This window comes from Petromyzon marinus, chromosome 78 (assembly GCF_048934315.1).
Source record: "Petromyzon marinus isolate PM22_M1 ecotype Great Lakes invasive population chromosome 78, UKy_Petmar_22M1.pri1.0, whole genome shotgun sequence".
Classification (NCBI taxonomy): domain Eukaryota; kingdom Metazoa; phylum Chordata; class Hyperoartia; order Petromyzontiformes; family Petromyzontidae; genus Petromyzon; species Petromyzon marinus.
In genome coordinates, this window is record NC_133744.1 from 1,057,492 (window position 1) to 1,082,132 (window position 24,641).

Consider the following 24,641-nt stretch of genomic DNA (forward strand, 5'->3'; position numbering starts at 1 on the left):
TTTAACAAGGTTGTGATTATCGTGTGGTGTGTGCGTTGTTTATTAGGTTTAAACTCTCCCTTGAGCACAGACAGCCTGTGGTAACTCTCTGCCTCCCACTCTCTGGCTGTCTCTCTCAGTCTCTCGCTACTCGCCCGCTGTTGCCGCTGCTCCGCTGACGCCGCCAATTCAAGGCCTCATTAATTTTCGTCACTCTGTGTATAAGCTTTATCATTTATTATCATTTATTCTCGATATCCTCAGTCAGAGGTAAGCCTCTGAAGGTCGGAACCCGCACTCCCCAGTGTCTGTGGGGTCGGACAACGGGCAAGGGCTTGTCATTTAAGGTGAATAGTGGTAGTGTCAATGTTCCGTGTGACCATGTCTTGTAATCTCCCCAACTTAATTTGTTTGCCAAGGTCTGCTGCTGCCTTCGTTAGCAAGGAATTTCCCTGCCTTCTGGTGCTATCTTTCCTCGCTCACGCTGCGGGACAACAAGGCGTTTTTCTTTCTCTCCGTTGCCCATGGTCCACATCACCTAAACACCACCTGTTTTATGTTCACAAGGCTGTGATTCACCCCGCTATCTTGGCCCCCCTCCAGTCCTCATTAATTTTCGTCATTCCGTGTAGCTGCAGTGGGAGATTATCAGCCCTCCCGCGAGTGCAGGTGGCAGCAATAATGAGTTGGCTCTGATTCTTTCCACTCTTATCTCTAGCGTGCCGAGGTCAGTTTCACACGCTGGCCTTCAGTGTTTGGTTAACGTGTTTTGCAGTTTGCTGTGCACTTGTGTTTTCATTCATTATTTCAAGAAGAAAAAAAAATATGTGTATTGGCAAATTTCTTGTTAATATCAAAGATGGAAAAAGGGCCGTATACAACACTCCTTCCTTGAATCGATATGAGGATTGTTTCTGCAGGTTCTTCACAGTTGGCCCCAAGGATAGCACAGGTCAGGTGAACTCAATGACCCAGAATACGGATGTGCAATGGGAGGCACCCTGGACCCGGCAAGTATACTTATATCCCAGAGGCTGGTGATTATTAGTGAGAGACCTCTAAATTATTAACATAACCCTGACGGGTATCTTGCAAGGGATGTGGAATTTTGGAGATGTTCTGGCTGTCACCTGTGGACAGTGCAGCCACGCCAAGTCGCCAACATTCCAATGTGTTCATCTGGCGGTTTTGCTCAAATTCATTTGTTGGCAGTTGGCAGTCTGTGCTGCAGCTGAGGATGCCCCAGTGGCCTCCCTCATTTCGTGCGGGTCAGCTGATAGACATTTTGGCATTGCGGGCACCCCGCCGTACATCAAGTGAAATAGGAATTATCCTTAGCCCCACATCCATCTCTGTGGCTTATCACGTGACCTACTAACTGACAAGGCTGCTGCAAATGCAAATCCCCTTCTCTGCCAGCAACCAGCGCTATACTACATAGTGACCCGTTCCATGTCACTACATCACCCCCAAACCAAGCCGGCTGACCTCCATCCCCTGCTTAGCGGAACAACAAGAATAATAGTAACCAGAACAATCAACAATTTCCGACGCGAATGCACAACACTGAACCCGGCCCCCAGGGATTAAAAAATGCTCGACGACCATCAGCGTGCCGCACACCGCGAGCATCGGGAAGGACCTCAAATCAACTGACAGCCACAGTCCGGCTCGCCTGTGTGGCCGCCCGCCAGATGGCGTCGGGACTATTGGAACAACAGAAAAGGGGGGGGGGGGGGTTATCTGAACTGAACAGTTTTGGAACGGGTCCTCATCGCCAGGCCCCCAAGCGGGACAAGAATGGGTTCCCTGGGGACCCCCGAGACGATGTGTAAATGGCCTAACAGGTGCGGCCCCTCCCGGGAAGAAGACGAAGGGGTAGAAGAAGAAGGAGATGACGGCCGTTCGGCCATCCTTGGTCCGTCTGCAGACGGTGCAGCCGGTGGGTCCGCGGGTGTCAGGCGCTGGGATCCTGCAGGCGAAACATTGAAATTCTGCTGAGGCTCATCCTCCGTGACCGTACGCCGGGGCTCGTCGGACACATCAGGCACCCGGCACTCAGGTAGTGGGGATGAAGTGGCATCACAAGGTGGAAAATAGGGTTTCAGCCGTAACAGGTGCACATACCAGCACCTGCGACCGACCTGGATACTTATACACTCCAGCCTCCTGATCTCAATCACCTCAACCAGGCCCTGCCATGGCCTGTCCAATTTCGAGGATGTGTCCAGGGGCACGTTGGGGCAATGCAGCCACATCTTGACCCCAGGTGTCAATGGGTTTCCGAATCCACGGAGTCCCTCAAACTTTCATTGGAGACTTGCCGTTTGACCAAATTTACCCAAGACTCCTCCTGTGGATCCGTCAGCCACCTGATCGTAAGCTGAATGTGCATGGGACACAGCGGCCTTCTTTGAGCCTCCATGGGGGCGATCGCATTCCCTCTCATACATGAAGAAAAAGGGGGAGAACCTCGTTGAGGCGTGAGGGGCCATTCTGTAATCGGCGAGAACAACCTGAACGTGCCAGACTTTGTCCCATTGTGCAAGTGCTCTACCATCTCGTCAGTCTGGGGATGGTAGGGTGACGTTCGGATATTTTTAGTTCCCAGGGAGTCGCACACCTCCTTCAATAATTTGGAAGAAGATGTTCCAGGGCTCCCTTATCCAAAAAATTGCCATGTAAGAATGTGTCTGTGATGGACGCGGCCGACTGATCCGGCAAAGGCTATACCACCGGCCACCAGGAAAGGTACTCGGAGTGGTGGGATATGGACCGAGGATATCGAGAGCAATGAGCTCGTTAACACGAGACAATTCGATGGATTTCAACTAGCGGCCGGGCCTGCCTCGGTGATGGCTTTCGGCGAGCGCGCTCAACACATCCCTTAAGCATGTGGTGCACATCCTCCGACATTCCAGGCCAAAATAAGTCACGCTTTAGGATAAACAATGTCTTCTGCACCCCAAGGTGCAACAACCTCACATGGACAGCCCGCGTAACTCTACTCTGCAGAGCAGTTGGCACAACAATGCAGTAACGGTGCACCTCCTCATCCCACCTCATTAGTAGCCCATCACGGAGGACTATGAGGGACATTCCTGCTGGCCCCTTTTACCACCCCTCGTTCCCACGCCGCAATTTCAACAGGGAGACGTCCTCCACCTGGAGGCTCTCCCAATTCCGCGTGTGTGAGACCAATCGTGTTGTCGCAGGGGATGGTTGCCGTGGATGATGGAACCTCAACCGACTCAACGACCGTGCATGGCAATTCTGCAACCACAGGTTTGCATCGGCCGGCACCGATCAAACACGCACAGCGGCCCCTCGGCGGTAATCACTACAATGCATCTGAGTTGCAGTGACGTGTACCTTTACTGTAGGTGATCGTGAAAGAATCATCCCGTAAAATTTCCAACCAGTGGGAGAGCTGGCCAGACGACTGGTCAACCTGCAGTGCATATTGAAGAGCCATGTGGTCCATGCACAGAACAAACTGTCTACCGTAAAGGTACAGCCGGTATTGTTATAAAAAAAATCACAGTAGCCAACAATTCACAGTGCGTCACACAATAATGCTGCTCTGCAGGGGACAATACATGGCTTCCGTAAGCTACGACCCTCTCTACCCCGTTCACCACCTGTGACAGTACAGCGCTGATTCTGGTGTTGCTGGCATCTTTGCACAAATGGCAAAGAAAAATTGGGGAATCCAAGGGGAGGCGCGTTGATGAGACTGTCGCGCAGTGCGACAAATGCGGCCTCCTCCTCCCCCCACCGAAATCTCTGGATTTCACCTACTGATGTGGGGGTTGGCCATGTGTGCACGCACGTAGGTTTGTCAGGGTCAATGGCTACCAAACACGGTCCATTGCCCTGGGCCCTGCGGCCATCCGCCACCAGCCAAAGTCCGACTTTTGCATGCAGCAACACAACGAGGAGTGGCGGTGGGTGAACCCAACACTGTCTGAGATCAAAATGTGTGAAGTGACTGTGTCGGCCTGGTGTATTGATGCATCGCAACTTGCCTGTGAGCCTGGGGAAGCGGAGGGCGGAAGGGCAGGAGGTAGTGAAGGTGGAAAGAACGATCTAGGATCAGTGCAGCATTCCTTTGGAGATGTGGCCCCTCAGGCTGCACATTAAACAAGTGATTTTGGACCTCCACACTGTAGGGGGGGTCCCGCTTCGCCATTCTCTCTCCCATCCTCGTCCCACACCAAGTCTCCCACGCGAGCTCCGGACGAACGAAGCGCAGGCTTGCACAGGCTCCTGATGCTCCAGCTCGTCCTCGTCCTCAAAGGGCCCTGCGCAGGGGGCCACAATGGGCCACCGCTGTAGGTTAAAATGGGCTTGGATGCATCGGGTTACCTTCAGTGATGTCGTCGTCCTCCTGCATGGCAGGCAGAAAAACGCTCATCTCCTGGGCCAGCGAAAGTAGCCTTTCCAACACCAGAGAATCCAGTGCCGCCTGCCTCATCCGTGGATATGTGGCATGGGCCAATGACAGCAGTGCGCTGCAAAAGGCGAGGGGTATCTCGCCCTCCCCCATCTTTGCAGCACAAATTTCCAACACGCGTTGGACGGCGAGTCAAAAATCGCAGCCATTTGGGCATAGGCTTGAGGCAGCATCGCTCTGTCCACTGCGGGGTTGGCATCGAACGGTACCAAGGAGTCGTCTTCCAAGGTGGTGGGTAGAGCTCGTAGCGCCTCCTCATTGGACCATCCGGCGAGGGCAGCGGGGAAAAGGCGCTGAAAAGCTGTCCAGTAGCCCCCCGCAGCCACAACTTCCTTTACAAAGGGCAGCCACTTTTGCAGGGAAGGTACCTCCGGACGAGACGCCGGCGGCAGGTCGAATTTGGGGGGAAGCATTTCCCACCCAATTGACAAAATGGCGGCAGAATTTGGCGCGTTGCTCCCAGCAGGCAAAATGGCGGCCACTTGCGCAGGCTGGGGCTCAACCAATTCCCAGGCGCCTCCACCCCGAGCTGGGCAACTAACTATACTGCAGCGGAGAGCAAGTCCACGAGGCATGCGTTGTGCGCGCGCCATGCTTCTAGAGTTAGCGGCAGCGAGGAGTCAATTTCCCTCCCATGCTGCTCCGCAGGGATTGCCTCCTCAGGACCAGCCACTGGGGTCCTGGATTCTGGGGCTGTCGTAGAAATCACTACTCTGTCGTCCTCTTTGCCCGATGGCACAATGGTAGAAGCCTTCTTCTTGTACGACTTTGACGTATTATGAAAAATTCTAAATAAAAGAAATGCTCTTTAACACTTTTGACTCCAAATGGAGTGATACACTCATAGACACTAGGAGTAGGAGGCACTCTATTTATTAAAGCCGTCACAGGTTACAAAGGGTAACTACACTCTGAGAAAAGACAGCTAGCAGACTGCCTGACTGACGATGCCGAGAAAGTGAAGACGGTGACGAAGACTCCAGCTTTCGGAAGGGGTCCCCATTTATCCTGATAGCGTAGCCTCGCCCTACCGCGGCCACGCCCCACTTCTAGAACATACTAGTGGGTTCCCGGAGCCTACCTCACCAGCCCCCTCTATCACCTTTGCCCCACATTCCTCTCTTGCTTATCACGTGACCTCTTGACAGACATTGCTGCTGCAACTGCATATTTCCTTCTCCGCCACCAACCAGCGCTACGCTACATAGTAACCCATTCCATGTCACTACACTTGCAACAGCACCACTCTGATTCCAATGTCACTAGCATTGGTGTCTGATGAAGAGAGACAAGATATCTGGGTACGCCTCAATCATGCACGTGTACAGCTGTTGGAAAGCATATTTTCGTATGTAAAATCAGTCAAAGATAGCATGAGACACATCTTGAATAAGATAACAGAATATCATAGGGATGTAAGGCATGCTATACAAAGGCCACTTTTACAGTAGCAGATCACTATCTGAACACTCCTGGTGAACATAAAATAGATTTTGCTAAAACCGATGTCATAGACCTACAGGTTATATCCAGTGTTTCATCCATGGAGGACTACAGTTATATCATCTGAATCAATACAGAATAGTGGATAAACACACCAATAAATCAATTAGGGTTCATTTATGTTCATGCTGAAATAATGAACATGTATACATTAATTTATTGACATCGTTTTAAGAATTACACGTAGACCCGATTAATGACACACACCGGAGCAGATATACACATACACTAACACACACAAGGCAATTAGAATATCACGTATGCATGAATACATAACATATCGATTAATAGATAGTTAGATCGTTTATTATGCTTTAGAGTGATGTAATCGGGATTCACCAATCACAGCTCTCTCAAGGATGTTGATAGATGCTCCCAAACCCAATTTAAATTAACACCACAGGAGAATAAGCCACACAGTTGTTTGGGGTACAGTCAATGCTGGGAATGTCCACGTTACCATGTCCGAGGATGAGCATGATTGGCTATGTATAGTGCGAAATAAGTTCAACAAACATATGTACGGAACTTAAAGATTGATCGACCAACAAATGCATTATTTTAGATTTATAGTGTCCGATTGTTAATTGTTGTGCTAGTGGTAGTGGATTCAGTCCACAATTAAATTATCTCTATTTGTACATGGATACACTGGAAATATAGAGTAAAAATGTGTGTTTGTAGCCGTGAAAGATTAATATCAGGAGGAACACGTGGATTCGACGATACATATTAAAACTGTTAAGAAAACTATGTGGGCTTGGGCAGGACACATGGTTAGATGGAATTATGGCCAAGGGTCAAGAATAATAACAGTGGCAGTCAAGGAATAGAACGCACCTGAGAGGATGACCACTGAGGAATGCACTGTTTAAATCATATCGTGTGCATGTGCGAGGTGGATTGATTTATCACAGGGTCGTAGGTATCAAAAAATACAAGGGCAACAAATTAAACACACAAAAAGTGGTGGTGGATTGGGGAGGCCTAAATCAAGCAGTGGAGATACCGTGGATGATAATGAACTGTGTTAAAGTCTCACTGAAATTAAAGCAACATTATGGAAACTTATTCCTGCAGTTTGCATTTCATAGATATCTGTGATTGAATAAGGCGATGATTTAAGAGTGATTTCTTAATTACACCTTCGTGCAGCTTTATAACCAACATGACTGAGCATGTGCAGACAAAAAAGACACAAACAGAAGATGAACAGAAATTGGGCCTTCATAACTACTTCCCAAATTTCATTGTGTGCATACGGGACTTCACACTAGAACTTGAGATAAATTCAACGCCTTGCACATCTGATGAGTACCTGGAGGACTGCCTGAATGCGCCAGAACTGGAGAATCTGAGAAAGCAGCGAGAAATGTTACGCACCTGCTTTAAGGTAAGATATGTTAACAATATATCACGTCAGTAATGCACTCTAGAGGTTGGCACCCCAGAACTAATTCTAGAATCACTTTTGCAGGCCTTACAAACAATATGACATGGTGCTGTTTTTTTTTTTAAATGTGATAGATGGGAACCAATGCTAACTTCCTGTAAATTTCCGAATGGTTTTTAATTGTAATGTAGGAGAACGCGTAAATCTGGACAATTCAGTGGAATTATTTCACGTTTTAGTAGAATCATATAGTTCATAAATTATGGCGACCATGCAAGTTTAGTTTCACAAGTTATTTTTTTCATGCGCATTTGGGTAAATTGTTTATTGCTATTTCTTCATATTAAAAGTTGATGTTCACATCTATTACCTTGCTTATACCCAAATCTATTTCTTTTTTTTTTATTTCAGATGAAGCATCTGGAAATGCGGTTGATTTTAGATCCAATATAGTTAAACATTATATTGTATTAGTGCGGCGACGAATGCATTTGCTGAATTAACTGTGAATAAATTATACATTGATTATTTCGAGTATAACATTTCTCACAAGGCAATGGGCTCATAAAATGTAACTATGCCGTTTGAAATAATTGCTGAAGTGAATTATTATATCCAAGGAAATATAATTTAGAAATAGATTTGGAATTGCAGTGTTTTGTTGAACTTTACTTTGAAATGCTCAGTAATTAACTTGTCTTACACATAAACAGATGTTTTTGACAAGTTTTAGTTTTTCGAGATGTTAAAACCCAGATGTTTTAATTAGGCCATATTATTGATTTTCTAACCCAGTATCATGGGATCCCAAGCCGACAGTTCAGGGTTCATTTAAATGAAAATGAAAGTCGAAAAATATATTATTCCTGGCAGTTGGAGACTTTGGTTAAGGAATATGAAATTGGAAAAAATAATGTTTTAATGCTTTGAAACATGTATTTTCTTTCGTGCCGGTTATGTTTCTTTTTTATCGTCTGAGACATCTCCGTAATTAATAAAGCTCTGCTCATGTCATGTTTGCTCCTTTATAGACAAATTGCACGTGTGTAGCATATAGTTGTAAATAATGTATGTAAACCTATTTGTCCCTTGCACAGAATCGCAAGTGTTTCGTGTTCAAGAGACCTGTGGAGGAGGAGCTTATAAATACACTGGAAAATGTGCCTGATGATGAACTTAGGCCTGTGTTTTTAGACACTGCAAACCGATTCAAAGAATATGTGCTGCAAACATCTACCGTGAAGCAAGTTGACAGCGTAACTCTGACTGGCCATTGTGAGTTGTAATCACGCAACATTTTTTTTACAATTTGCATATAGCACATTAATCTTTTACGTAAAGTTTTACATAACACAAGCAATCGTCATCAGATGAAAAATATAGCTATATTTTGTTGCGACCGAAACGTCGTGATCTGTTTCCTCGCACACAGCTTAAAGGTCCTCGGTCTGAGCTTGGCTGTGTTTCACTCCAGCGCTGTCCTCGAGACAGCCTGATCCTTTCACCTGATGAAGGCCGCTTGTGTTGTGGCCGAAACGTCGTGATTGTTGTTGTTTTATTTTTTACCTACGTGACTTTACCGAATAGAACCAAACAGTATATAAGATGGCACCCTGTCATTCCATCACCCCCCCCCCCCCACACACACACACGTTTATAAAATAGACTTCCTGGCTAATACTCACAATAAACAATCAACTGAGGCAGAAGAGTAACACAAAACAAATATTTAAAAAAACAAGACAACTACAATGTTTTTGTTTAGGCGGAGCAATCCGCAATGAAAAAGGAAAACCCAAGCAACAACTCAGGAAGGTAATAAGGGAGATCGAAGCAACAACTCGGGAAGGTAGAGGGAAGATCCAAGCTACCACTTGGAAAGGTATGGGGAGAGATAAACAGAGAGATAGAGGGAGGGAGAGAGAAGAGAAAAAAAACTTTCCCTCCACATGACGTGCAATCGTGACCCCAAACCCCCCTCATACACAAACACAGGGACATTCCTATCAATATAATCTACAACATTTTGACTATGTCCTTGACTCCGGTCCATCCATCGGGGCAATCTTCGCATTCTTTACAGGGGATGTGGGCTTGAACAGAAGACTCGGAGAAGTTGGTTCCATCCCCGGCTTCACAGGTGATGTGGGCCGGGTTGCAGCCGGCGGCCCATAATATTCGGTGATACCTCGTGACCCGCCAACCTTTAGAGGCTCGGAAACTGTGGGTGGCACAACACAATCCTTCTGATGCACGCTCTCCATGGCCACTTCCCCTGGCTCGTCGGACACATGAGACACCATAATAAAGGTTTTTGGGTTAGATCGCGTTTATTTATAAATGTGTCGTAACCCTCCACCACCCGACACGGCCAATCAGCAAAAAAAGTGTCACGTTGACAAAAGACAAATAATTCACTACTTCAGCCCACCGGTGTGTTGAAGAGTTAATCCACATTTACAGTTTGAGTACGACGTTTCGCTGGTAAATACTTCCAGCATCATCGGGCAATTCGCCAGAATGGTAAAGCCCTCGCTTGCTCCCGGTTTTATATAGAGCAGCAGGGTGACGTCATCACTTAACTCATCAGGTGCAGTGATTAGAGGCGGAGGGGGGGGTAATGTAATTATATAATCGATTAGTAATCAGTCATTGGTTATGATTAGTAATGAGTTGTAGATTAGTAATTCTTTAAATCAAAATGTAACGTGTATTATTTAATAATACGCTTCCAGGCCGCACTAAGCCGGTAGCTGTCAGAGCGATTAAAGTTATTCTTGTTCCTCTCAATTTCAATGGATTCTCTAATTAGTCTTTGCCAGTAATAATTAGTTTTACACACCACTGCAACATTGTCAAAATCAATTGAGTGTCCTTGTTGACAAGCATGTTCTGCCACTGCCAACAGTTGTGTTTGAGATAATTTAATATTTCTCTGATGTTCTTTTAGTCTTACGCTGATGTTACGTCCCGTCTGCCCAATGTAGCAGCTGCCACATGAACAATTAATCCGATATACACCTTCTGTTGATAGTTTAGGTAATGCGTCTTTAGTGCAAGATACTAGTTCTTGAATTTTGTGTACTGTACCAAATCTTACTGTAATGTTTTGGTTTTGCAAAACGCGGGCTAATTTGTCAGTTACTCCTGAGATATATGGCATTTTTATTGTTTTAACAATAATACACGTTACATTTTGATTTAAAGAATTACTAATCTACAACTCATTACTAATCATAACCAATGCCTGATTACTAATCGATTATATAATTACATTACCCCCCCCTCCGCCTCTAATCACTGCACCTGATGAGTTAAGTGATGACGTCACCCTGCTGCTCTATATAAAACCGGGAGCAAGCGAGGGCTTTACCATTCTGGCGAATTGCCCGATGATGCTGGAAGTATTTACCAGCGAAACGTCGTACTCAAACTGTAAATGTGGATTAACTCTTCAACACACCGGTGGGCTGAAGTAGTGAATTATTTGTCTTTTGTCAACGTGACACTTTTTTTGCTGATTGGCCGTGTCGGGTGGTGGAGGGTTACGACACATTTATAAATAAACGCGATCTAACCCAAAAACCTTTATTATGAATAATATTGGTCGCGAAAGCCTACGTGTTAAACATGAGACACCGGCCATGCAAAACTTGGAGGTGAGGTGTCAGTTTGGGGAGGAACATAAGGCTTCAACCACAACGGATGGACAAACCAACGGCGACAGCCCACCCGTATACAAATGCACTGTGGCCGTTTGACCTCTACCACTTCGATGGGACCTTACCACGGCTGATGCAATTTAGGGGACATTCCCAACGGCACCTACGGGCAGTGCAACCACGCCCAATCCCCTATGGCCCAATGCAGCACATGGTCATGCCACCCTGCATTATTTTCGTTAGCCGCCTGCACTTTGGCAGTGTTTGCCTTCGCGTGCTGCCGAGACGTGCTTTAGCATAATTTGCAGGGGCATAGGCAAGATCGGTTTTACTATTGTTCTCTGACAGACCCAATTGAATCTCCATGGAAGGTTAATTTTCTCTTCAATACATGAGGAGAAATGGCGAAAATCCCGTGAAAGCGTGGGGAGCCATCTTGTATGCTGCTAGGACTCCCGGAAAATGCAGACCCAAAGAATAAGATCATAATCCGTTTGAGCTGCACTAACCACCTGACAGAGCACGAATGTAAGCATTCTATGTAGGCGTTCTACCATCCCGTCCATCTTGAGAATGGTACAGTGACGTTCTAATCTTCCTCGCGCAAAGCACATCCCAAACTTTGCACAACAGCTTCGATGAAAAATTCCACCCCAGAATCGTGAGGAGCTGCTCGGGGGCCCCTTTATCCATAATATATCCATGCAAAAAACGTCTCAGCAATAGAAACTGCTGACTGGTTGGGCAACAGCCAGGCCATCGGCCAGCACAAAAAATATTCAACACCAACCCGGAGAAAATTATTCTGTAAAAAGACAATGCGTATAGGGAGTCATCCATGCGTGGGAGCAGCTTTGCATCTAGACAAAACCTAAGACTACCATCATGCTTCTTAACCAGTACCACGGGTGCTCCCCAAGGGCTGGTAGAAGGAGAAATTATATCGGCGGCTCACATCTCGTCCACCACCTGTTGTACATGCACTTTCTCCAGTGGACTCAACCGATACAAGTTCTGACGAATCAGACCAGCCTCCCCTGTATCAATGTGGTGTTGTAACAGGGAAGTTACACCCGATATCAAATTTACTTTTACTAAACACATCCAAAAACTCGCGCAGCAGCAACCTAAATTATCCTCGCTGAACCAGGGACAACTGCGGATTTTCCTAAGACAACACGTCTGCCCACCACTCGTCCGATCCTACACTCTGTTCCAACGCGCCAAAAATCCCGTCGCCCGCAATCCCGGCACCGCCGCAACAAATGGCCGTCATGTGAGCCAACACCATCTCTGCCTGAACCACAGCTGTTCCCGGGCCCGCTCCTGGTTCAGGCGAAGGACCGTCTGTGCACCGACCAGCGCTAGGCCACAGATCGCTGTTTTTGACAGAATAAAAAGAAGGCTCGCCTCCGGGTTAGTAATCCACAATCGTTTGTGGTAGCGCAACGGTATCAACATCTGCGTGCCTAGTGGGATTTCCACCGAGTCCATGGCAAGGGCCTGCATCGTGTCACTCGCCACCGCACTTTTGTGTGGAGACTGCAAGAAAAACAGTCTATGGCCCGACGACATCTCCACACAGCCTTGATCAATCAAGATCTTGAGGGGCATCTTATGAAAAAAAAATCTGTGCCCAAAAGGCAGGGCATCGCACAGCGTCCTCGAGATCAACACAGGTCCAACCACTGCGATCTCGCCAATCTCGACACGGGCCTCTATCTGCCCTATGATACCCATACTCCCTCCATTCACCACAACGCATGCATTTACCAGTGGCACTATCAGCGCGATGCTGGGTGGAGATGACCCGTGGATGAAATGAGCCTGGTGTCTGGTGTGTCGCGACTCACCTGTCGGGGTTGAGATGTGGCCGTCGGTGGAGCTGAGGGCACCAGAGCCGTCATCAGGGGCCGAGGATGGTTCTGGCACCCCCACACGAAATGCTCCAGCTGTCCACAGTGAAAGCAAGTAATAACGGGCCTCCACAGCAGACGATCCCCCTCATCTTGCGGTCTCCTGCCATTCGGTCATTGTGTGGTCTCCCCGCGACACCGACTCCATACTGAGATCGCGGCTGTGACGTCCCCGCTTGGTGGCAGGTCCACAGCCGGCTGTCCCTCGACACATCGCGGCGACCAGCCATCCAGCTTGCCATTTCGGCCGGGTTCCCCTGTCCACGTCGCCATCTGGGACCACGGGTACAAGTTCTCATGGGCCTGCAGACATCTGGCAGCCCAACGGGTTGTCTGCTTTTTTTCGTCAAACACCGGCAGGACGATCCCCATCTCCCGCACTAGCACCAACATCCTCTCCATAACGAGCGAGTCCAAATGGTGCCCGCCGACAATGCCGTGCACTCTGCAGGTGAAATGGCGGCCGGCAACCGCGTGGTCTCCGCCGCGGGAACCGCCGCTGCAGACAGCAGCTCCGGCGAGCCCCGCGGCCCACTCGCCATCCCCCGGATGGCAGGCGTGGACATGGCGAGCTGCGCGACCAGCTGGCCGATGGTCACGAGGAGCAGATCGAGGCGGCCAACAACCTTGCACCACCCATCCTCGGTTCGCGACTCTGGAGGATCGGTGCCCCTCTCCCGCTGAGCCTTAGTAGCAGCTCCAGCATCCACGAGGTTTTAACTGGGGTCCCAGTCCTGGAGCTGTCGGAGGGATGACCATCTCACCATCCTCGTCCTCAGATGACACTATGGGTGGCTTCCTCTTCCTGGATAACTTCGACATTGCGACCTATACCCTAATGCCTATGGAATTTTCCAACAACATCTGACACAAGTAGTAGTGTCAATGATTCAGAGACAGAGTTTCTAGGAGGCACCTTCTTTATTAACAACAACTACGGTCTCGTCCACACACTCTCCGCAGTAGCTTAGCCTAGCCTGTACACAATACTAGCCATCTAACACTGACAGCGCTGACTGATATAGCACAATATCTAGCTGAGACGTTTAGTGATGATGGCGAAGAGATGACAGCAAAGATGAGTCCACACCCAGAACCGGCACCCTCGAGCTCCCGCTCTTGGCTCCTTTTATACCCTGTCTACGCCTCCCTTCTCGAACCCACTAGCAGGTTCCAGGCGCCTCCAGATGGGGGTCCTCCATGACCCTTGGCCTAGTTCCTCCTCTCTGCCACAGACTGGTATGGTAATTGGCATGATAATTGTTCGATTAAAATAAGCCACGGTCATAACCTTCCAGTAAAACAAGCCATACTCGTCGCTGGGTAGCTGTAAGCACGTGTGACAGAGTGTCTACTCGTTTGTCGGGCAGCGTCAAGGCCTGCTGAGGAAGTCGGCCTGGACGTTGAAGCTTCCCCTGAAGATATCAGGCTGGCATCCAGATACTGGTTACATCAGCCCATTGAAGCAGGAGATATGATAACTTCACGACGACCCGACCAATCATCAAGAGATGCTTGGTGGTTGACAATCGCAACCAATTACATTGTTGGCATACAATTGCAAATGGTGATCCAGAACTCCTGGGAAATTTTTGAGGGCTAACCTCACTGCTCATAGCTCTCTCCAATTTCTTGAATTTTCTGTCTCCGTCGGCATCAAAATTGACTATACTGTGTTCAGACCAAGTACCCGCCACACTTTATGGACTGGTACAAACCCATTCTGCCGAAGGATGGCAACATTCTGATGTAGAGCGTGAAGCTTGACCTCGGAAAGAAAAAACTCGTCCGAGGTGTGTGCAGAACCACAGACCCAAATGATAAAGTCGCTGGGCTGGTTGAAGGCAAATAAATCAATCGTTATTTTACATGTAAATATCACCCTCATTAAAGTAGGCATCCGTGCACATTACAACAGAACGCATAGTACAGGAGCATAGAACAACAACAATGGAAAGAATAACTCGTCACAACCTCAGTGGCTAATTCTGACAAAGTAAATGAAGTACAAACGAGTGCAGAGAATATCAAGCATAATATATATATGTCGTAAGTAAAATAAATAATACATAAGGAAACTATGAAATTTAATATTGGGAAAGCAAGTCTGAATAAATGTGTCTTGCACAGACCAAGGAATTGAGTGACACTGCACGTTTTTGCTGTCCGGTGGCAGAGTGTTCCATAAGTTGGGGCTGTGCTCGAGAAGGTTCATCCCCCCAGCGTCGGGTGAACAATTCTGGGCTGAGCAAGTCTTGCTGTTCCCGTCGAACGAAGCGTTTATATGCTTGAGGATTAGAGGGAGATGACGTTTTGCAGGTAGATAGGTGGCAAGTTACACAGAGCTTTATGGGTTTGAGAGGTACCTTGAAATGGATGCAGAAGCAGCCTAGTAGCCAGTTCAAGCTTCGGGGGGTAGGCATAATGTATTCAAATCGGCTAACCCGATGGATCATCTGGGCAGCTACATTCTGTAGTAACTGGAGCCTCTGAATCAATCCAAGTTGTAGCTCTGCATAGAGGGCAGAGATGAGCGGGCACAATCCTCGGAGTGGTGGAATAAACCTGACAATATCTTCAAATTGTCTTCAACTACCCCTCTGCTTTTACCAAATAGCACAATATCGTCTGCAAACTATATACACCAGGAGGGCTCCCTCTGAATATTTCTCGTGAGTATGTCCAGCACCAGCATGAAAAGGAAGGGCTCAGGGCAGAACCTTGCTTCACTCCCGCTTTGACTTGAAAGCACTCCGACACGACACAGCTGCATCGCACATGCATTTTCCATACTTCAATATCCTGAATCAGGCAGATATATACCTCAGGAATACCTCTTCTTCTCATACACCACCAGATGAACTCTGTAGACACCCTGTCGTACGCTTTTTCTAGATCAATAAACAGCATATGCAGGTCCAGTTTTTTTTTCTCTCTGAACTTCTCCATTAATACTCTCAATGCAAAGATTTCATCAATTGTTGAACATCCCTGTCTGAAACCAAAGTGACTCTCACAAATATCCACCAGCTTCCTCCGTCTCTTTCTATGATCTTTTCCCAGAGTTTCATGGTGTTGCTCATCAAGTATATTACTCTAGTTTCACACTCTTGTACATCACCTTTCCCTTTAAAGATGGAATGCAATGTACTCACTCTCTCACGCATCTGGTATTTTCTTCTTCATCAAGATTTTCACAAACAGCCCCATCAATATTTCAACACCATTCTCTCCCGTTAATGTAAACACATTAATGGAATCTCATCTGGCCTCACTGTCTTTTGATGTTTCATGCTTCCCAGAGCCTCCAACACCTCTTCCCTGGTTATAGTTTTCTGCAACTACCTCAATTCTTTGATGTTTCTCAACCATTTCGAAGGTTGGGTTTTCTACATTCAGCAACTTCTCAAAGTACTATTTCCATCTCTCTGTAACATTTATCACATCCAAGATTGATTGTCCTTCATTGTTCTTTACGAGATTCGCATTATTGATGTCACTGGTTTTCCTCTCTCTGGCTATTGCCAAATGGTAAACCATCTTCTCGCCTTCTTTGTTGTCAAGCTTCTGAACGAGTTGTGCATTGCTGTTGTTTTTGCCATTGCTACCACTCGCTTTGCCTCTCTTCTCGCTGCCAGGTATTCATCCAGATGGTCAATCTCTTTCGTGCTCTGCCACTTCTTGAGCTTAGCCTTTTTCTCTCGTATTACTTTTGCTCTTCATCACTCCACCACGATGTTTACTTCTGTTGCATCTGTCTTCCTTTGGTCACTCCCACTGTGCTACCTGCTGCTTTCAGTATTTCACTCGCCAGTTGTTCCCATATTTCATTCACACTCCCGCTAGGCCTTATGCTTTCTAAGTTCTGCAAAGCTTGCCTGCAGAAGTTTTCTTTCTCGTTGTTTAGTCGCCACTACTTCACCCTGTTTAATTATTTTGTCTTACCTTCCTCTTCCCAACTCTATTCACTGCACAGTGTGTCACAAGTAATGTATGTTGGCCAGTCACACACTCATCACCCTTGTAATGAATATCAATGCTTAATATATGCAAGCAGCCAGTTCTCTAATCTGGCCTCTGTAGCAGGCTGGACCCTTATACAAGATGGAGACCCTGTTTTCCGGGGATCAATTTATTTGATCCTAGGATTGGTATTATAATTGTTCGATTAAAATTAGCTATGGTCATAACATTCAGGTCAAACGGGCCATACTTGTCTACTCGTTTGTTGGGCAGCATCGAGGCCTGTTGAGGCAGTCGGCCTGTATGTTGTAGCTTCCCTTGAAGATGTCTGGCTTGCATCTAGAGGCTGGTTACCTCAGCCCATTAAAACAGGAGATGTGATAACTTAATGAGGACCCACCGATTATCAAGGGATGCTTGGTGGTTGACAATGGCCACCGTCATGACATTTTCAGAATATAATGGCAAATGGCGACCCAGAAATTCTTGTGGGAGATGTTTGAGGAATAACCTCGCTGCTCACAGATTTCTCCAAATTTTATAATTTGCTGTCTCCATCAGCATCAGAATTTACTTTACTGCACATCATTATACCTCCTTTGCCAATACCAACATATAAAAATCGTGTTTTTCCCCTTTTTTGGCAACAAAACTTAAACGTTTTTACAAGGAATCATGTGTGCATTAACCACAATACTTGTTGTCAAAATGCAAACAAAAAACACACTAATATATGAATTTTCCTTGAAACTGATTAGTCCACACTAGTGACGGGTTTCTTTTGAGCCTCGTCTCAATTGGTGCTAGACCAGAGGACAGCAAAAGGCGCACAGCTCAAAGGCGATGCACTATCAAAGTAATGAGGGCTCGGGGTAAGCATCTACATCATGATGTAGATGAGGGCTTAGGGTAAGCACTTTGCGGACTGGTACATACCCATTCTGCCGAAGGATGGCAACATTCTGTTGTAGAGCATGAACTTTGACCTCAGAAAGAAAAACTCGTCAGAGGTAGGTGCAGAACCACAGACCCAGATAGATAAAGTCACTGGGCAGGTTTAAGGTCAATGAATGAATCCTTATTTTACATACAACTATCGCCCTCAGTAAAGTAGGCATCCGTGCACATTACAACAGAACGGACAGTACAGGAGCATAGAACAACAACAACAAATAAAAAATACTCGTCACAACCTCAGCGGCTAATCCCGACAAAGCAAAATGAAGTGCAAATGCGTGCAGAGAATATCAAGCGTATAAAAATATATGCCACAAATGAAATAAATGATATTTAAGGAAACTATGAAATTAAATAGTGGGAAGGCAAGTTGGAAAATGTGTCTTGCACAGACCAACAAATTGAGTGACACTCGACGCATTTTTCATGTCCAGTGGCAGGGTGTTCCATATGTTGGGGCTGTGCTCGAGAAGGTTCATGCTCCCAGCGTCGGGTGAACAATTCTAAACTGGACAAGTCTTGCTGTTCCTGTCGTGCATTTGTCTGAGGATTGGAAGGAGATGCGGTTTTGCAGGTAGATAGGGGGCAAGTTACACAGTGCTTTATAGGTTAGGAGAACAACCTTGAACTGGATGCGGAAGCAGACTGGTAGTTAGTGCAAGCTGCGGGGGTAGGCATAATGTGTTCAAATCTAACCCGTTGGATCATCTGGGCAGCTACAGTCTGTAGTAACTGGTGCCTCTGCATCAATCCAGCTGCATTAACAATGTAAAGTCCGACCTCAACACCATAGTGACCATGTCGGTGTAGCAGGTTGCATTTAGCAGCTATAGTCGTTCATTATGTTGAGATGTTAAGAGATTTGGTGTAGACATTATTCAAACAGTGTTAGATGTTTTCGTTGCATGAGGAATGCCAAAGATAATGGCATGATCAGTGAGTTGGTTACCTAAGACTCCCAGAATCAAATCCTCAATGTTGACATGCCGCCCCTCGTGTAAAAAAATAGGTTTGTTTGGGAACATTTTTGATGTCACTTGGTTCTGGAACACCTTGGCCTTCCAATTGTATCAATCTTTAATTCCAACTATAGCTGAGTTTGAAAAAAAAACCGACGAGGCTTGATGTTAACTTTAGTAAAACATTGATTGTTTTAATGTTAAACTTTACTAAAGCTAAATTCAATTCTTAAAATATTTTAAATTTAAGTGCAAGTGTCCGTTTTGCTTAGCCTTAATGACATTGTACTCTATTTAATTGCCTTGTTATGAAAATGGTCAAATGAATGTAAAACAGTTTCCACTGATGGCACGTTCTGCTGAGTCACATTGTTCCCATACCATGAATCTTGCCCGGCATCTTACATCGTTGATAACAAACTTCTAATGGCCATTAATTACATATAGTTATTTATACATTCCAGGACTGATTTATAAAGAATCAAATAAATTAATCGTTTTCTACAACAAAATGGATAATCATGGTATCCTACAACATTTTTCCCACTTTTTCTGGACAGCATTCCTGACACTGGTGGAGGAGTACGTCAATAGCTCCAATAATCCCAAATTCAAACTGTGCATTGAGAGTACCCTGACACATGTGGTGAACACATCAAACAAGAGAGCAAAGGACGAAGCAATTGAATTCTACAACAAGAAAATGGAGTCAGTGAAAACAAGATTTCCGTTACCTGTACAGGAGCTCTGCAAACTCCATGAAGACTGCTTCCATGCTGCGATGGAGTTGTTCAATGAAAACTCAGTTCTTGACCGGGAAAAAACACACAGAAAGGAGCTTAAGGTCAGTGACCTAAACATTTAATTCCGTAATTTCACGATCATAGCCTAAGCCCCTAAATATGAGGGCTAGTTCATGCAATCAAAAGACATGCCATTACATGTAACTTCCATTTGTATGGGATAGAGTGTTGTTCCCTTGCATGCACGGATTTTATCCGGGTGCTCTGGTTTCCAACCACACGCATAAACACTCATTAATTGGCTGATAACATCTTCATATTTTGATGTTGAACTTATTTAACACCGTACATAGCCAACCTTGCTTATCAGACGTGTGGTATATATAGAGGACTGCAAGGCTTGGGGTAGAATGTGGAACCAACTTACTAAGTGGTTAATGTCTTCCTGCTTGTCGGTGGTTCCTGCTCATACTTCTAATTCGTTAACTATCTTCGAGAGTGAAAGGCTACTGTGCAGCACATTACAAGTTGAGATTATTATTATTAAGTGTTATTGTAAATATTCATAATGATCTTTACATCCATTATTTCATCTACAAAATAGCAGTATTAGCTGGGAGTAGCAGTTTGCGTTTTAGCAGGAATAAACAGTTTCAATATGTACATATTTAATTTATCACAGAAGACTCATGAACCAATATTAGATATTTTCTGCACAAAATGCTTGGTTTTAATGAAACAAACGTTCATTTTAACACGTAGGCTTTCACGACCAATATTATTCATAATACAGGTTTTTGGGTTCGATGTGTTGGAGAGTAAACCTACAACTTTTAAAATTTGAGAACGACGTTTTGCTGGTAATTACATCCAGCAACATCACCAGGCAGAAGTAATAACTAATCGGCGTTTGTTTATGCGACAAATCCCTTACTAATTGGCTGTGTCGGGTGTTGCAGGGTTACGACACATTTATACTTAAGCGATCTAACCCAAAATCTTTTATTATGAACAAACGTTCATACTATTCCAAATTCCACTCTCATAGTTTGTGCTGTGATGTAAAAAAACTGTTCAAGTGTAGAACTGAATGAGAAATTGAAATTTTATTGCAAATGTAAAGGAGAGCCTACACAAGGTTGCAAGGGGTTCGCCTTTTTTTCCTTTTCTCCCATCCACACCTGTCCACAGCCGTCCCAATCTCGTTCCCACCAAGCAACCCCTCTTCCAGCCAGTTCTCCCCTTATATCTCCTCACCTCCTCCTCCCCCTTCTCCTGTCACCGTCCCACTCCCCTCCTATTGGTGGGAATCCTTCCCCCTGACACTCCTACATCACCCCCCCCCCCCCCCCGGAGGAAAAAAAAAACCGTCCTCGATTCTGCCTACCCCATGGACCATCTAAGTCTCCCCATGAGCCTCCCCCCACTGACAGTGACGACCGCCCTTAACCCCCCGCAACCATAAAATTCAAAATAACACAACAAAATCAATTGAACGGTCTGCCTGGGTCCCCAGCCAGAGCCCTGTAACAGCCCGGACATCCACAGGCAGCAGATGACCGTGGCGGCCTCCTCCTTTGGAGGCCCTCTCGTCGCGGTCCCCGGTTCGGTGGTGCCGGTGTCGCCTTGTCTGGTGCCGATGTCTCTCCAGCCCCCGCGACCCCCGGTCGTGCCGCCTCTCCGTCAGGCCTCACGTGGGGCGCTGTAGGTGACAAGGGAACACAGGGCACCGAACCCCCTGCCGGTCGGCGAGTGGTGGTCGGCGACCTTGGCCCGGGTAGGGGTGATGATGATGATGGCGGTAATGATGGTGGTGACGAAGGCGGTGGTGATGGCGGTGATGATGGTGGAGAGATGTATGGCTTAAGGTGGGTGGGGTGCACAAACCATCATCGCTTACCCAATTGGACCTGGACACATTGCGGTCGGAGTGTTTTAATGACCTTGACCAGCCCTTTCCAGGGTCGGTGCAGCTTCGGTGAGAGGCCGACCGGCACCTGAGGACAGTGTAGCCATGCCTGGTCCATGACTTTACAGGACTTGGCTGTCACTATCCTATCCTGTATCCGTACATTGCTCCCTTAGGTAGTTGCCAATGTGGCCTCGGCTGCTTGGCGGGCCTCTCTCAAATAAATGAGGGAGGCCTTTAGTGCCTTTGGCCATACGTCGGCACTCGCAGGAATGTCCGTCAGCTGCACCTCAATAGGCAGAACGGGATCCTGTTCGTACATCAGGAAAAACGGCGGAACCCGTTGCCATGTGCGAGGCCACCCTGTATGCTGCTAAGACCAATGGAATGTGGAGGTCCCAGTCAGAGTGGTTTTCGTGCACCACTTGGGACAGCATGGAGGCTATGGTGCGGTTAAGCCGCTCCACCATCCCATCAGTCTGGGGATGATAGAGCAGACGTCCTTCAATAGCTGTGAGGAGAAATTCCTGCCTTGATCTGTGAGCAACCATTCCAGTGCCCCTTATCAAGGACATAGCCCCCCACGAAGGCATTGGCGATGGTCTGTGCCGTTTGGTCCGGGAGGGCCCACGCCATCGGCTACCTCGTGCAGTACTCAACACCAAGCAACAGGTATTTATTTTCCCGGGGAGTGACCGGCAGTGGTCCTACAATGTTCAATGCAACCAATTCATTGGCCATGGTCACCGTGATGGGCTGCAGGGGCATCCAGCTTACCTGTGGAGGTGGCTTCCGCCACGCGCATTCGACACAGGAAGCGACCCATCGGTGCCCATCAGCGCTCATGCCTGGCCAAAAGTACCGACCCTGTAATGTGCACAGTGTCTTCCACCCCGCCAGGTGCAGCAGCTGGTGGCAGTGTACGTCCATGACCAATTGTTGATGCAGTGACTCAGGAACCACCAGGCATCGCCGGCGTCCTGCCGGGTCCCATTGCATGAGGAGGTCCTCCCCCCCTGCCTCTGCTGACGCACGTAGCACTCGCAGGGGTGCTTCCTCTAGCTGTAGACGTCTCCAATCGTCCAAGGTCAGCCCCAGGTCATGGTCGGTCAGCTGGACCTCACCCTGTGTGCCCTCTGCTGTGTGTACGGGAGTGATAACCGTTCCCTCCGACCTCGCCTCCTTGCAGCGTGCCCCGCCTGTGGTGTATGCACAAGAGCCCTGGGGGGCTAGCCAGGACAATGCGTCCACATTGGCGTGTCTGGTCCCCTTGCGATGCACCGCTTGGTACCTGTACTCCTGCAGGTGCTCTATCTACCTGGCCAGCTGGTCCGAAGGCTGGTTGATGCGGAGAGAATACTGCAAGGCCGTGTGGTCAGTGCGGACCGTAAATTTGCGACCATACAGGTAGGGTCAAAAATGTTGCACGAAGTGAACGACCGCCAAGAGTTCCGTACGTGTGACACAGTAGTGCTGCTCCGCTAATGAAAGCACATGACTACCATAGGCGATAACCACCTCCCGACCCTGCTGGACTTACCACATTGGCGTGTCTGGTCCCCTTGCGATGCACCGCTTGGTACCTGTACTCCTGCAGGTGCTCTATCTACCTGGCCAGCTGGTCCGAAGGCTGGTTGATGCGGAGAGAATACTGCAAGGCCGTGTGGTCAGTGCGGACCGTAAATTTGCGACCATACAGGTAGGGTCAAAAATGTTGCACGAAGTGAACGACCGCCAAGAGTTCCGTACGTGTGACACAGTAGTGCTGCTCCGCTAATGAAAGCACATGACTACCATAGGCGATAACCACCTCCCGACCCTGCTGGACTTACGACAAGATGCTGCCAATGCCCACATCGCTGGCGTCCGTGTCCAGGATAAAGGGGAGGCCAAAATCCGGAGAGGCCAATGGTGGTGCATGTGTCAGACGCGAGCGCAGCTGCTGGAATGCCTCCCCCAGAGGGCCCTAATAAAACCTCTGGTTCTTCGCCATCAACACGTGCAAGGGCTTCACAATGGTTGCGAAGTTGGGTACAAACCGGCGGTAGTAGGACACGAACCCCACAAACCTGCGTACCTCTGGAACCGTTGTGGGAACAGCCCAGGCCCTCATGCAGGCCGTCTTTTCTGGGTCTGTAGCCACTCCAGACTCACTGACGATGTGGCCCAAGTAGCGTACTGACGACTGCATAAGGTGGCACTTTGACGGCTTGAGCTTCAAGTTCACGTTCCGGAACCGCAGGAATACCTGACATAATCGGCCAATGTGTTCCTCGCATGATCAGCTGAAGACAATGACGTCATCCAGGTAGATGAGGCACGTTTCCCATTGGAGGCCTGCTCAGGCCAACTCCATTAAGCGTTGGAACGTTGCCGGTGCAGGCTGGAGGCCCATAGGCAGGCATTTGAACTCGAACAGGCCCTGTGGTGTCTGGAACGCTGTTTTAGGCCGGGAGTCCACGTCTAGTGGAACTTGCCAGAACCCGGACAATAAATCCAGCGTACTGAACTTTTTTGCTCCTGCCAGTGCATCAAGTGAGCCGTCGATATGTGGTAGGGGATATGCGTCGGCAAGTGTGACGGCATTGAGGCGTCGGAAGTCCACGCAGAATCTCAGTGACCCGTCTGACTTCTTGACTAGGACCACCGGTGTCCCCCAGTGATTCGAGGATGGGGAAATTATGTTGGCCAGCAGCATCTCCTGCACCGCTTGTTGAATGTGCCCTTTTTCCATTGGGATCATTCTATATGTATTTTGGCGCATGGGTGCGGCGTCTCCCACGTTGATGCAGTGCTGCAACAGATGTGTGCTTCCTAGGTCGAACGGTCCCCGGCTGAACACGTCCGAGAACTCCTGCAATAACGAGTGCAGCTGGTGTTTCTGGTCGGGCGGAAATCCCGGCTTAGGCCCCTCCAGCTGGTCCATCCATGAGTCGACCGCTCTATCCTCAGACTGGCTGATACTCCCTACAAGCTTGGGCTTCATTCCGGGGGCTCCTAGTGACAAGGGACTAATGTGGGCCAGGACCATTCCCACCTGCACCGTCACTGCTCTGTTGGAGGTGTTCAGCACCTGAATGAACAAATGCTGGTTCCCCTGGACAATAGTTTCGGCCCCCACCAGTGCGTGGCGATCCGTGGCAGCTGACGCCGGAGACACCAGGATGGGTGAGTCCGGCCGGGCTGTCACAAGGGAGGACC

The 24,641-nt window shown here is 47.7% G+C and overlaps 2 protein-coding genes across 2 annotated transcripts in view; one reads left to right on the forward strand and one right to left on the reverse strand.

Annotated features, from left to right (window-relative positions):
* Positions 1–23,217, forward strand: part of LOC142907340 (guanylate-binding protein 3-like) — a 50,784-nt gene extending 27,567 nt beyond the window's left edge. Inside the window, exons 4-9 of the mRNA XM_076056760.1 lie at positions 7,094–7,331; positions 8,429–8,606; positions 19,349–19,632; positions 21,048–21,164; positions 22,746–22,847; positions 23,038–23,217. Coding sequence (XP_075912875.1) covers positions 7,094–7,331; positions 8,429–8,606; positions 19,349–19,632; positions 21,048–21,164; positions 22,746–22,847; positions 23,038–23,217 — 1,099 coding nt within the window. The remainder of the gene's footprint in view (positions 1–7,093; positions 7,332–8,428; positions 8,607–19,348; positions 19,633–21,047; positions 21,165–22,745; positions 22,848–23,037) is intronic.
* Positions 1–24,641, reverse strand: part of LOC142907390 (uncharacterized) — a 366,512-nt gene that overhangs the window by 252,644 nt on the left and 89,227 nt on the right. The gene's annotated exons all lie outside the window — the stretch shown is intronic.